The sequence below is a fragment of the Mobula hypostoma genome, chromosome 3 (genome assembly GCF_963921235.1).
Source record: "Mobula hypostoma chromosome 3, sMobHyp1.1, whole genome shotgun sequence".
NCBI classification, from domain to species: domain Eukaryota; kingdom Metazoa; phylum Chordata; class Chondrichthyes; order Myliobatiformes; family Myliobatidae; genus Mobula; species Mobula hypostoma.
In genome coordinates, this window is record NC_086099.1 from 118411524 (window position 1) to 118423548 (window position 12025).

General features: G+C 39.7%; 1 protein-coding gene across 4 annotated transcripts in view; it reads left to right on the forward strand.

Moving 5' to 3' along the window:
• csde1 (cold shock domain containing E1, RNA-binding) overlaps window positions 1-12025 on the forward strand; it is a 101174-nt gene that overhangs the window by 31927 nt on the left and 57222 nt on the right. For all 4 annotated transcript variants that reach the window (XM_063043644.1, XM_063043645.1, XM_063043646.1 and 1 more), the window contains one exon: window positions 7642-7739. In XM_063043644.1, coding sequence (XP_062899714.1) covers window positions 7642-7739 — 98 coding nt within the window. The remainder of the gene's footprint in view (window positions 1-7641; window positions 7740-12025) is intronic.

A 12025-nucleotide genomic window follows, 5' to 3' on the forward strand; every position in this document is an offset into this window, starting at 1 on the left:
TATTAAATTAGATGGTTCCTATAAATATGGGTAACCACTTGCCTCAAATTAAATTCCACACCCCATTATCTTTGTGCTGATTTTGGTTTTAATCATTTCGATAGCATGTGAACAAAATTCATGGAAAAATGTTCCTTCAGAACTTGTTTAATTTTAAATAGTTCAGTCTTTGCAAAATTAGTCTAAAATCTAAAAATGTTCAAAATTAAGCAACAAATGTTTGCCAAAAGCATGAAAATATCTAAATGTTGAATTTAAAGTATTAATCGAGTTCTATAACTGCAGGACTTCAGCTCAAGCTTCTTCCTTCAGTGAATGTTGTGCATGTTTTTAACAAAAGGGAAATGGTTTACCTTCTAAAAATACATTTCATTCCCTGAAACATTGGATCCTTTAGGGTATTTGCAACATTAATATCAGTATTTTTACCTGCGGATGATGTCTTATTAGCAAGCTCCAAGGTGCCACCCTGTTCTGGTTTAAGGGAACAGTATCTATTTTTATATGTATATTTAAAAAAATAGAGTAGATGGGGTGAAGGGATAAGATAAGCACATGTCATGAATTTCTGTGTCCCAGAGGTGTATAAGTTGAGTGCACTAGATTGTTATAGACTATTTTGTGTTTGGTCTTTTGGTTGCTTTTTTGGAGGGGGGGGGCAAAGCTGTCTTTAATAAAGCTGTGGGAAAAATTAAGTAATGAAGATATAAGTGCCTGTAAATAATGTTTGTGTGCTGTTGAAATCACAATTGTTTGTCTGGGCTCTATTTTATCTTGCTATATTTGGCCCCTTGGTCCTTGCTGTTTTTCTTTGAAATGAAAGATTTAACTGTCAATTCATTTGGCGAATCTTCTAGTGGGGGGGGGGAGAGGTTGTTGGGAGAGGGGTAGGTAGGCGAGTGGCTGGCTTCAATAAATTTTAAAGCTGTATACTTCAAAATGTTTCTTAGTCTTGTTCCAACATCATTCGTGTATTGCAAATAAACATTCTGCAGTTAGTGAGCCAGAGTAATTGTAAAGTTCATTTCAGTTCATTAATTTGATGGGGTTGTGAGGAATAATAAGTCAGCCATGATAGTATGAATGGTGGAGCAGACTCGAATGGCCAAATTCTGCTCCTATGTCTTACGGTCTTATTCCATTTTGCCTAATGTATTGTTTTTTCTCATGTTAAAAAGTTGGTCTCTGGAACTTGAAACATGACTGTAGTATTATGGAAAATGGTTTAAATATGTCAATGGCACATGCAGAGTATCTGAAACTGTTATACTGACCCATTACAGGGGTCATCATTGCAAAAGGTTTCTGATTTCTTTGCTTCAGCATTTGCTGACAGAAGAGCCTTGAAAGATTTTTGCTCAGTTGCCACAAGGTAGAAATGAGAAAAGCAAATGGATTTCAACATCTAATCAACTACTTTGGAAGAAGAGCAAAATTGCCCCAGATTTTTAAATCTAATTTTTTAGTTCAGTCTGAATTATCCTCTACATACCATGAAAGACTCCTGCAAATCTACTTGGAAGATTTATTTAAATCACAGCTCCGCCCCCCCCCCCCCAACACTATTGCCGAGTATAGTTTAATCTGTATAGGATAATGGTGGAAAGCTATAAATGTACAATCTTTAGATACTGAGTTTGTGTTTAAACTTGCATTGAGTTTTGCCGAGTTTTTGAGAAATTTTCCTTTAAGTACTAATTTCCAAATGTACAAGTCTAAATTTTGTTGGTCTCTGCTTTATGCTGTTTGAGAAATAACCGTGATTTCCTTTTTAGGGGCAGGTTTGTTAGTTTCAGTACTTTGTTCATACATTTCTGGACTACCACAATTTTAGTATAAAGTTGCTTTGGCTAAAAATTGATTTCTCCCTAATTGGGTGGTGGGGCAAATTAGCTTGAAAGCTTCATTCTTGTGGTTCAACTAGATATTGATCGAATGGGAAATGAATGTCTGCCACTTTATCTGAACACCGAAAGCCCATTTGACATTTTAACGTCATTGTGGGACATTCTCAAGACCTAGTTCCATTAATGACCAGGAACAGTTAGGGTGCACAGCCCTTTATTATACTAAGAGCTGATGTTTTTTTATTATCTTAACTATTTGAGGTGGCATACAGTGGGAGTTTCAACCACTAAGAAACTTGATGTAAAATGATATTCTACTTATCTGAATTTGATGCTAATCATTTTGTTCCAGATCCTTTTCTTTATTACATACATTTAGTAGTGTTGCATTGCCTTGTTTACTTTAGTAGACAAGATTTTGATTAGATGTCAGCTTTTAGTTACGTGTAGCACCTTTTTAAAAGCAAGGAGAATTTGCTTAAACCTAATTTGTTGGAAGATAAAAAATGGTTATTGCTGCTGCTTTGGCTTCAGGGACCCACTTCATTGCTGATTTCAGATGCTGTGTGGGGTTTGCACATTCTCTCTGTGAGTCAGTTTCCTCTTGGTGTTCCAGTTTCTTTCCACGCCCAAAGATAGAAGATTGATTGTTTGCTACAAAATACCATTAATATAGGTTAACACTGAGTTGAAAACTGATAGGAATGAGGTTAAGTTGGTGTTTGGGAGAGCTCCAATGGACCTGATGGGCTGAACACTTGTGTAATTACAGTACGAGAAGAAAATAGATCAGTGGAGGACAGTTGGATTTGCTTTTACACTGTGGTGAGTCTTGGATCTGCTAATCATGGAACAGTCCCTAGTGCAGGAAGGGGACATTTGACTTGTGTTTTCGTCTAATAACACTAAGATGGAATAGAATATCTTACTTTTGGATTCATTTTGGTTGTGGTTATAATAAAGCATTGCATATGGGCACTGTGGATATGATATGAACAGTCATCCTGTATTTAGTTGATACATTAAAACATAGTTCAGCAAAAAGACTCCTTTTCCAATGAAGAAATGGAGAAGAGCCAATGGTTAGAATTTAAGTGCTGCAGGAGTGTAATATTTGCTGCTGAACTGTTTAGTACTGTGTGCTTGTGCACAGCGAGTCTGCCATCAGATACCCAAGGGCCTGGTGGAGAGTGCACAAAGGAATTCAGTAAATTTGGGAAGAATGAGGAGTTGATCTTAGTTCAGAAAGAGTTGGAGCAAAGTCTGCTGCTATTGGAAATGCAGATGACTGAGTTGTGAGGTTGTGAAATCAGTGCCTGGGGTTGGGTAAGATATTGGATTTGGCATTTAAGGTGGGGAGTTTGTCGTGATTGGAAACATGGGGGGGGGTGATTTGTCAGTGGATAAAGGTTTGAACTGTGTTGGGAACATGAGCTGGGATGCTGTTCTAGAGTTTTGGGGTGTTGAGAAGTGGCAATGGTAACATGAGGTAAGGAAGCTGAAACATCAATACCATATGAAGAGGGATCCAGTGTAGTTTGGAGCTGGTCTGGAAGCCTCTTCCCTTTTAATCTGTGCTACTGCAGACTGTTTTTGGACACCTGTGGGTCACCAGCAGTCAGTATCCTCTGTCATTAGTATGAAAAGTTTAATGTTTTTGACATGGAAAATCTATGCAAGTATTTATAATGTGAAGTAGCTGGTCAGATCTCTGGACTATTAATTTTCACTCGGAAATTGCTTTGTGTTACATGCGCTGGAAAGTAGCACAGTTTTCAATTTGGTAAAGATTGTTCCTTGTAGGGAGATGAGTGCATAGATCAGAGTTATTGATGGACCGGACAATTGATTCAAATAGTCGACACTGCACTTAATATGTCTGCACTTGAGTCCTGTGAAAAATTCAAATCTTTAATCAGAGCAATGTGCAAATAACCAGATATGAAGGGGGACACACAAAATGCTGGAGGAACTCAGCAGGCCAGGCAGCATCTGTGGAAGAGTAACGACATTTTGAGCCAAGACCCTTCATCCAGACTGGAGAAAAAAGATGAGTTGGATTTTTTTTTAAAAGTGGGTGGGAGAGGAGGAAGAACAACAAGGTGATAGGTGAACCAGGTGGGGGAGGTGGTGAGAAAGAGCTGGGAAGTTGATTGGTAAAAGAATTACAGGGTTGGAGAAGGGGAAATATGATGGGAGCGGAGACAGGTCATGTCTCTGGAGGAGCACCAGAAGAAGATGTTCGGGTGAGAGATGGGAATGATTGGCGGGGGGGGGGGGGGCATTACTGGAAGTTCAAGAAATCAGTGTTCATGCCCATCAGGCTGGAAACTACTCAGATGGAATACAAGGTGTTTCTCCTCCAACCTGAGTGTGACCTCATCGAAACAGTAGAGGAGGCAATGGACTGGCTTGTGGAATGGGAAGTGGAGCTAAAATTGGTGGCCACTGGGAGGTTCCACTTTTTCTGGCAGACAGAGCGTAGGTGCTCGGCAAAGCAGTCTCCTGGTCTGTCAGGTCTCACCGATATACAGGAGGCCACACTGGGAGCACAGTAGATGACCCCAACAGACTCAGAGGTAAAGTGTCACTTCACCTGGTAGGTCTGTTTGGAGTCTGAATGGTAGTGAGGGGGGCAGGTGTAGCACTTGTTCAGCTTGCAAGGATAAATGCCAGGAGGGAAATCGGTGAGGAGGGATGAACAGACAAGGGAGTCGTGTAGGGAGCAATCCCTGCGGAAAGCAGAAAGTAGGAGGGGGGTGCTTTATGGTGGGATCCAGCAGGAAATGGTGGAAGTTAGAGACTGAGGCTGGTGGGGTGGCTAGAGATGGGCGTCAAGGTAGACGTGCGTGAAATGGAAGAGGGCAGCATACATAGATGGTGGAGTAAGGTAAGCCCTTTCCTTTGAAGAACATCTTGATTCTTGAATGAAACTCCTCATTCTGGGAGCAGATGCGGCAGAGATGGAGAAATTAAGAGAAGGGGATGGTGTTTCTACAAGTAACACTGGGAAGAGGTATAGTCCAGGTATCTGTGAGAAACAGTGGGTTAATAATGGACATCAGTAGATGAGTTGTATCCAGAGATAGATTGTGAAAGGGGATGGAGATGTCAGAAGAGGGCCGGGTGGAAGGCAAAGTTGAAGTCGACGAGCTCCATACGGGTGCAGGAAGTAACACCAATGCAGTTGTCGATGTAGCATAGGAAAAGTTGGGGAGCGATACCAGTGGAGGGCATTATTTATAAATATGAAGGGCATTATTTTTAAAAACTTGTAATATTTTACAAAACAGGAAATACTCAATGTTCAACAGGTAAAGCAGCAACCATGGAAAGAAACATTTAATATTTCAGTCCCATCAGAAATGGAAAAGAGATAAAGGAAGTTTAATTTCTAGAGTCGTAGAGATGGCATGGAAGCAGGCCTATAAAGTCCAAATAAACCCCTTTTCACAGTATTCCATTTTCCCCAACATTCCCATCGCCCTACTCCCCTCCCACCACAAAGATTCTGTTACTCTACCACTCATCTGCACTGTACTAGCTTGGACATATTCCACATGGTTGTTGAAAAGGTGGTGGAAAAAAAAGACAAACTTGAGCACCTTGGTTAGGTCCAATGGGTTAATGGGCATTTAGAGTGTGATTAGGCTTAATTGAGTAGTGGTAATTATAGGGCTGTGGAATTTGCCCAGTGTCAGACTGTGGTGAAGGGGAGAAGGCCGCTAAGCCAATATCATGGATGATTTGCAGCAGAAGTGGCTAGTTCTGTCTTTGCATACAGAAGAGAAGCTACCTAAAGTTGTGGAATTCTTTATCGATTCTAGAAGGCTGCAGCATTCCCAGTGGAAGATAAGGCATTATCTATAAAGGTTTTTGGACCTTGTTATAACGATGCAGGAGGCCACAGGTCAGAATTAGAGTAAAATGAGGTGGCAGGTGACAAGAAACAGCACTTAACAAAGCAATTGCAGTTTTAGTTTCAATGATGGAAAGGAGTGCATATTGTGAACATGAAATACGTGATTCTCGTTGTGCATAGGGATTATGGGCTACATGTTTGCTTCTGTTTAATTGGTGTTACTCTGTTCAGCTTCTACTTTCATGTGTTTAACATGGGGAAAGAAGACAGATTTAAAGGCCAAAAAGGCAGTTAATGTTTCTTTAACCCTAGATCTTTTTGATAGCTTGTAGAAAATGCTGTATTCTTGAATCTTCCCTGCTGAGTACATCTGCTTTAGTAGCTGCCCTAACTCGCGTTAGTTAAAGGAACAGTGCATGGTTTGCTTGAACGGAGGGAGAAGAGGAGTGTTGCCACTGCTTAATGTCAGGTACTGTGCCATCACTCAAGTAGATAGGCAACCTGGTGACAAAATCCTTATAAATTATTGCTGTTCAGTCCCTCATCTCATCCACTGAACACTTGATATCTATAGTCTTTCCAAAAGTGTAAAAGTGCAGTCTCTGTTATATAGTCTTAAATAACTGAGTTTCTTAAGTTGCAAGCTTTATCTTGCAGGGAATTACTACTGCAGCTACAATTTCTATAGGACTGCTGTCCCATTTCCCTCTGCTAAATTTGGAATTTCTTAATATTGAGTTGTCATTTGAAGTATGTCAATAGGGAAAGCAATTATGTACAGAAGAAAGTAAAACGTAATTCACAAATTCAGAATGCGTGTATATGGGAGACTGACCTTTTGAGGAATTTCATATACCTCAGATGTCACAGGTGGGCAGTGTCTTTTTCTACACAGCAAATATCTTTATCACCTTTTCAAAAGTGCTTTGGGAGGAAATTTGCCTTTCTTAATGTTGCTGTCAAACTTTTGCACTATCATCAAGCATTCTTGTTAAATAATATGTACCATTTCAAGGCTATAACCTGCTTGCAGCATCAGAGGATTGGTAAACTTGGTATCTTGTTGGCCATTTTCAGTGCTATAACTTGGGGGAAATGAATTTTGCATTTTATGGTGTTCTAATAATTTCATAATCAGTTATTTGAGTGGATTTGTTTAAATTTTGAGTGTCTTCTTACCTCTGAGCTGTGGTTTTTATTTTGAACCAATTGACCTTAAAATTGTTTGCTCATATTGCTCCTCTCTATCTCCACATACTAATTTCTTGATTTTTTAAAACTGTGTCTTTGGTTGAATGTCTGAAGGTGGTGAAGGAATGTGAAACTGTCACAACTTGTCCAAGAGGTCAATCAAGCATTTTGCCAGCTTGTTAAAGGTGCAAAGCCTTTTAGACAAGTGTTTTTAAAAAAGCAGTGAGTTTGGGAGGTTTGGAGAGAATTAACAGCAGTTATTGTGGTGCTTTATGTAAATAACTCTTTAGAAGTTGAAACAGCATTTCCACTGGTGTTTCTTCAGTTTAGGTTTTATAAAAGTGCAAGATTTGATATGCTGGCCATCTTGTAATCTTAAGAGTTTCAGCATCCCATTGACCTTGGTGCTCTGGATTTGGGGTAGTTAAAAGCTGACTGACCAGGGCCACATTTAGACAAAGATGTTTGGGTAAAAGTAGAATGACACTTGATTGAGTTGCCCTGTGAGATTGAGACTGCTTTTGTCACTCGTGCACATTTGTATCTAATTGATTAAAAAAAAGTAAAAGCATTGCAAATCTAAGCCAGCAGGTGAAAAATGGACTAACATCACTTGTGTACTTTCCACAGGTCATTTAAAAAATCTTGGCATGCTTTTTTAAATCTTTTTAACAATCTAATTTTTGTTGTTCTGTGATTGTATTTAAACTACCAGATCTAATTAATTTTTTTTTCATTTAGGAAGTGTTTTATCTGACATATACACCTGAAGATGTTGATGGAAATGTCCAACTTGAAACGGGAGATAAAGTTTCTTTCTCCATGGAAACAAATAAACAGTACGTATGCTTACCTTGGTTTGCCCATTTTGGTGCTTGTGATTAAACATGTTGCTTGATGATTTGAACAAAACATAATCCCATATTCTGAAACTGTTAATGTCCTAAATAGCATGTATCGGTTTCATGAATGCTTGCTTCCTCTCAAATTTTGCTACTAAGCTGTGTTGATCTCCAATAGTATGCCAACAAAATTCACTGGTTATTTGAGAGGTCAGATGTAACTGAAGGATCAAAATGACTGTATAAACCTCCTGTACTCATATTTTCTCCCAGAGCAGTTATTTCAGAGGGCATTTAAGAGTCAGCCATGTTAGTTCCATGGTCGTCAATACTGATATAGCTTTGTTTTCCAGGTTTATTTAATTAAATATAAATTCACTAGGGGTTTAATTCAAACTGTTCCAGAATTTAGGTCCAGTAAATTAGAATGAACTGACTTACCTCCAACTAAAGAATTCTATTTCCTCTCATCTGTCCAGGAAAACAGTCTCATCATAACAATACAATGTAATTTGTAAGGACATTGATGCAGTATTGCATTATAAAAATGTGACTTTTAGGAACTCAAAGCAATTTTTTGTTTATCAATACTAGATTTTTGGATGGCTTGCTATACTAAGTCATTTGCAAGGCTTATTTTTATTTTGCTATGTGGATTGACATTCTGATATCCTTATTCGGTTTGGAAGAATTGGTCTTGCAATGGGTCCTGGGCCAACCACATCTATGCCAACCTTGCCCATCTGCACTAATTCTATTTGTGTGTATTAGGACTATATCCTTCCATGTCTTGTCTACCTAACTTGCGCTTAGACTATTAACAGTAATTATAATTCACTCCTCTACCCCCTCTGGCAACATGTTCCTGTGGTAGCCCCTGTTTTCTTAAAGACATATTTTGCTTTTCAGGTCCCTTTTGTACTTTATCCCTATCATGGGGAAAAAGATTTTAAACTGTCTTCTCTATCTCTGTCTTTTATTGTCTTGTATACTTCTCAGTCACCTGTCAGTCATCTTTGCTGCTGGACGAACAAACAAGCCTGGTTTATCTATTCTCTCTCCATAAATCCTTCTATCCAGGCAACATCCTGGTGAATATCTTTTGCAATTCCTCCAATAGAATCACACCTTGATAAAGTGTGATCAGAAGTGTGCACAATACACCTACTTTTAGTTAATATTATTATAGGCATCCGTTAGTCTCATGAGACCATGGATTTGCGCCTTGGAAGGTTTCCAGGGTGCGGGCCTGGGCAAGGTTCTATGGAAGACCAGCAGTTGCCCATGCTGCAAGTCTCCCTTCTCCACGCCACCGATGTTGTCCAAGGGAAGGGCACTAGGACCCATACAGCTTGGCACTGGTGTCGTCGCAGAGCAATGTGTGGTTAAGTGCCTTGCTCAAGGACACACACGCTGCCTCAGCCAAGGCTCGAACTAGCGACCTTCAAATCACTAGACGAACGTCTTAACCACTTGGCCACACGCCAACACAGTTAAAACTTAATAGCCTAGTTATATTTTATGCACTGACCTATGAAGGCAGTCATACAATATGCCTTCATCACCCTATTGACCCAGGTTACAGCTTTCAGGAAACTGTTCTTGAACCCCTAGGACTCTTATCAATGTTTCTTAGTGCCCTACATTTTACTGTAAATGTATTACCACTGATCTCAGCCACCCTAACAATGCAGGACCTTGTCAAATGTCTTACAAAACTCCTTTTTACATAATCTTCAATCTCTTTTCTCACAACCTCAAAAAAAAAAAATCAAATTAATGAGACAGGATTTCACCCCCCGGAAAAAAAGCATGCTATCTCTGATCAGCCCCAGCCTTTCCAAATGTACATAAACCCTGCTAATGGATTTTCTCCAATAATTTCCCTGCCACTGATAAAAGCTCATTGGCCTCTAGTTGGTTTATCCCTGTTACCCTTCCTTATTTGAGCATCAACTATTCTCCAGACTTCGAGTATCTGAATTGTGGATAATGAAGATTGTCAGGGCCTAACAATATCCTCTGTTTTCCATACCATTCTGAGATTTTATGAGACTCTTGGAATGTAAAAATGAATAAATCCTAAGGCGTCTAGTACCTCTAATTTAAATTGTCAACATACCCCTTCTTGAATAGTGTTCCATCCTGAGCTTTGGTGAATATAACAAGTAGTATTTATTTAGGACATTGCCCACATCCCTTGGCTCCCCTTTGGTTCATGAGAGGGCCCACTCTTTCCCTGACTAATGTTTTGTTCCAAATATACTTGTAGAATCTTACCTGCCAAATATTTCATGACCTCTGTTTGCCCTAAGTTTAAGTACACTCCTTGTAGATAAGGCATTATTCAGCATTCAGGTCTTATGTTGTAGCCATTTTGTTAGATTTTTAAAATTCCTTGCTAGGTGCCAGTTTTAGTCCAGGTAACTGGAACTGAAGATATTGCCTATAGAGGTAGTTTCATTTGATACCCAGAGTAGCCTGTTCCTGTGAGCTAGCTTTTGCTAGCTGGCATGCAGAATATATTTTACTTCTAAACCTTGGTGATTAAATTTCAACAATATCATTGAAGCTTATGATACCCCACGCAACCCAAATGTGCTGGAAATCACTGGGTTAGACTGTTTGACAGTAACTGGTCAGGATCCACTGAAGAATTTTGTGTTGTTCTATCTGCCTTTAACTCGCCCTTTCTCAACCTTTTTACCCTGGACGAACCCTGGAAATAATTCTTGGGTCTCAGGGAACCCTTGTATTTAAAATAAATAAATTGTATCTACATAGAAACATAGAAAATAGGTGCAAGAGTAGGCCATTCGGCCCTTCGAGCCTGCACCGCCATTCAGTATGATCATGGCTGATCATCCAACTCAGAACCCTGTACCAGCCTTCCCTCCATACCCCCTGATCCCCGTAGCCACAAGGGCCATATCTAACTCCCTCTTAAATATAGCCAATGAACTGGCCTCAACTGTTTCCTGTGGCAGAGAATTCCACAGATTCACCACTCTCTGTGTGAAGAAGTTTTTCCTCATCTCGGTCCTAAAAGGCTTCCCCTTTATCCTCAAACTGTGACCCCTCGTTCTGAACTTCCCCAACATCGGGAACAATCTTCCTGCATCTAACCTGTCCAATCCCTTTAGGATTTTATACGTTTCAATCAGATGCCCCCTCAATCTTCTAAATTCTGACGAGTATAAGCCTAGTTCATCCAGTCTTTCATCATATGAAAGTCCTGCCATCCCAGGAATCAATCTGGTGAACCTTCTTTGTACTCCCTCTATGGCAAGGATGTCTTTCCTCAGATTAGGGGACCAAAACTGCACACAATACTCCAGATGTGGTCTCACCAAGGCCTTGTACAACTGCAGTAGTACCTCCCTGCTCCTGTACTCGAATCCTCTTGCCATAAGTGCCAGCATACCATTCGCCTTTTTCACAGCCTGCTGTACCTGCATGCCCACTTTCAATGACTGGTGTATAATGACACCCAGGTCTCGTTGCACCTCCCCTTTTCCTAATCGGCCACCATTCAGATAATCTGTTTTCCTGTTTTTGCCACCAAAGTGGATAACTTCACATTTATCCGCATTAAATTGCATCTGCCATGAATTTGTCCGCTCACCCAACCTATCCAAGTCACCCTGCATCCTCTTAGCATCCTCCTCATAGCTAACACTGCCGCCCAGATTCGTGTCATCCGCAAACTTGGAGATGCTGCATTTAATTCCCTCATCCAAGTCATTAATATATATTGTAAACAACTGGGGTCCCAGCACTGAGCCTTGCGGTACCCCACTAGTCACTGCCTACCATTCGCAGTACATTAGTGTGATCAGTAAAGTGTAGATATAATAATACAAAAATAATTGTCAAAGTTCTTTTGAGTAGAGATTGAATTTTTAGCCAACCTTTCTTGGGGGAAAAAAAACTAGTTAAGCTTAGCTTCCCTTCCTTGAAATCTATCTCTTTCCCTTTCATAAATTTTAAAAACTCGTAGGCAAGCATAATACATTTCTGTTAAATAACTGGCTTAAGCCAAAATGGGATTTAATTTTTCTAAAGGCAGGCTCAGTAGATCTAAAATAAAGGTTATAAATTGATTTTAATGCTATTTACAACACATTGACAATGTTGAATAGTAAAATTCCAAAAACCGTAAGCCAAGGCAATATGAATATAGCCCAAGACACAGTTTTATAAGCATTTTCTTGGTAAGTGACATGATCTGGCTCAAAAATAGGTTCAGCATGTGAAACCTGTGCTTGTTTTTTGGTTGCACA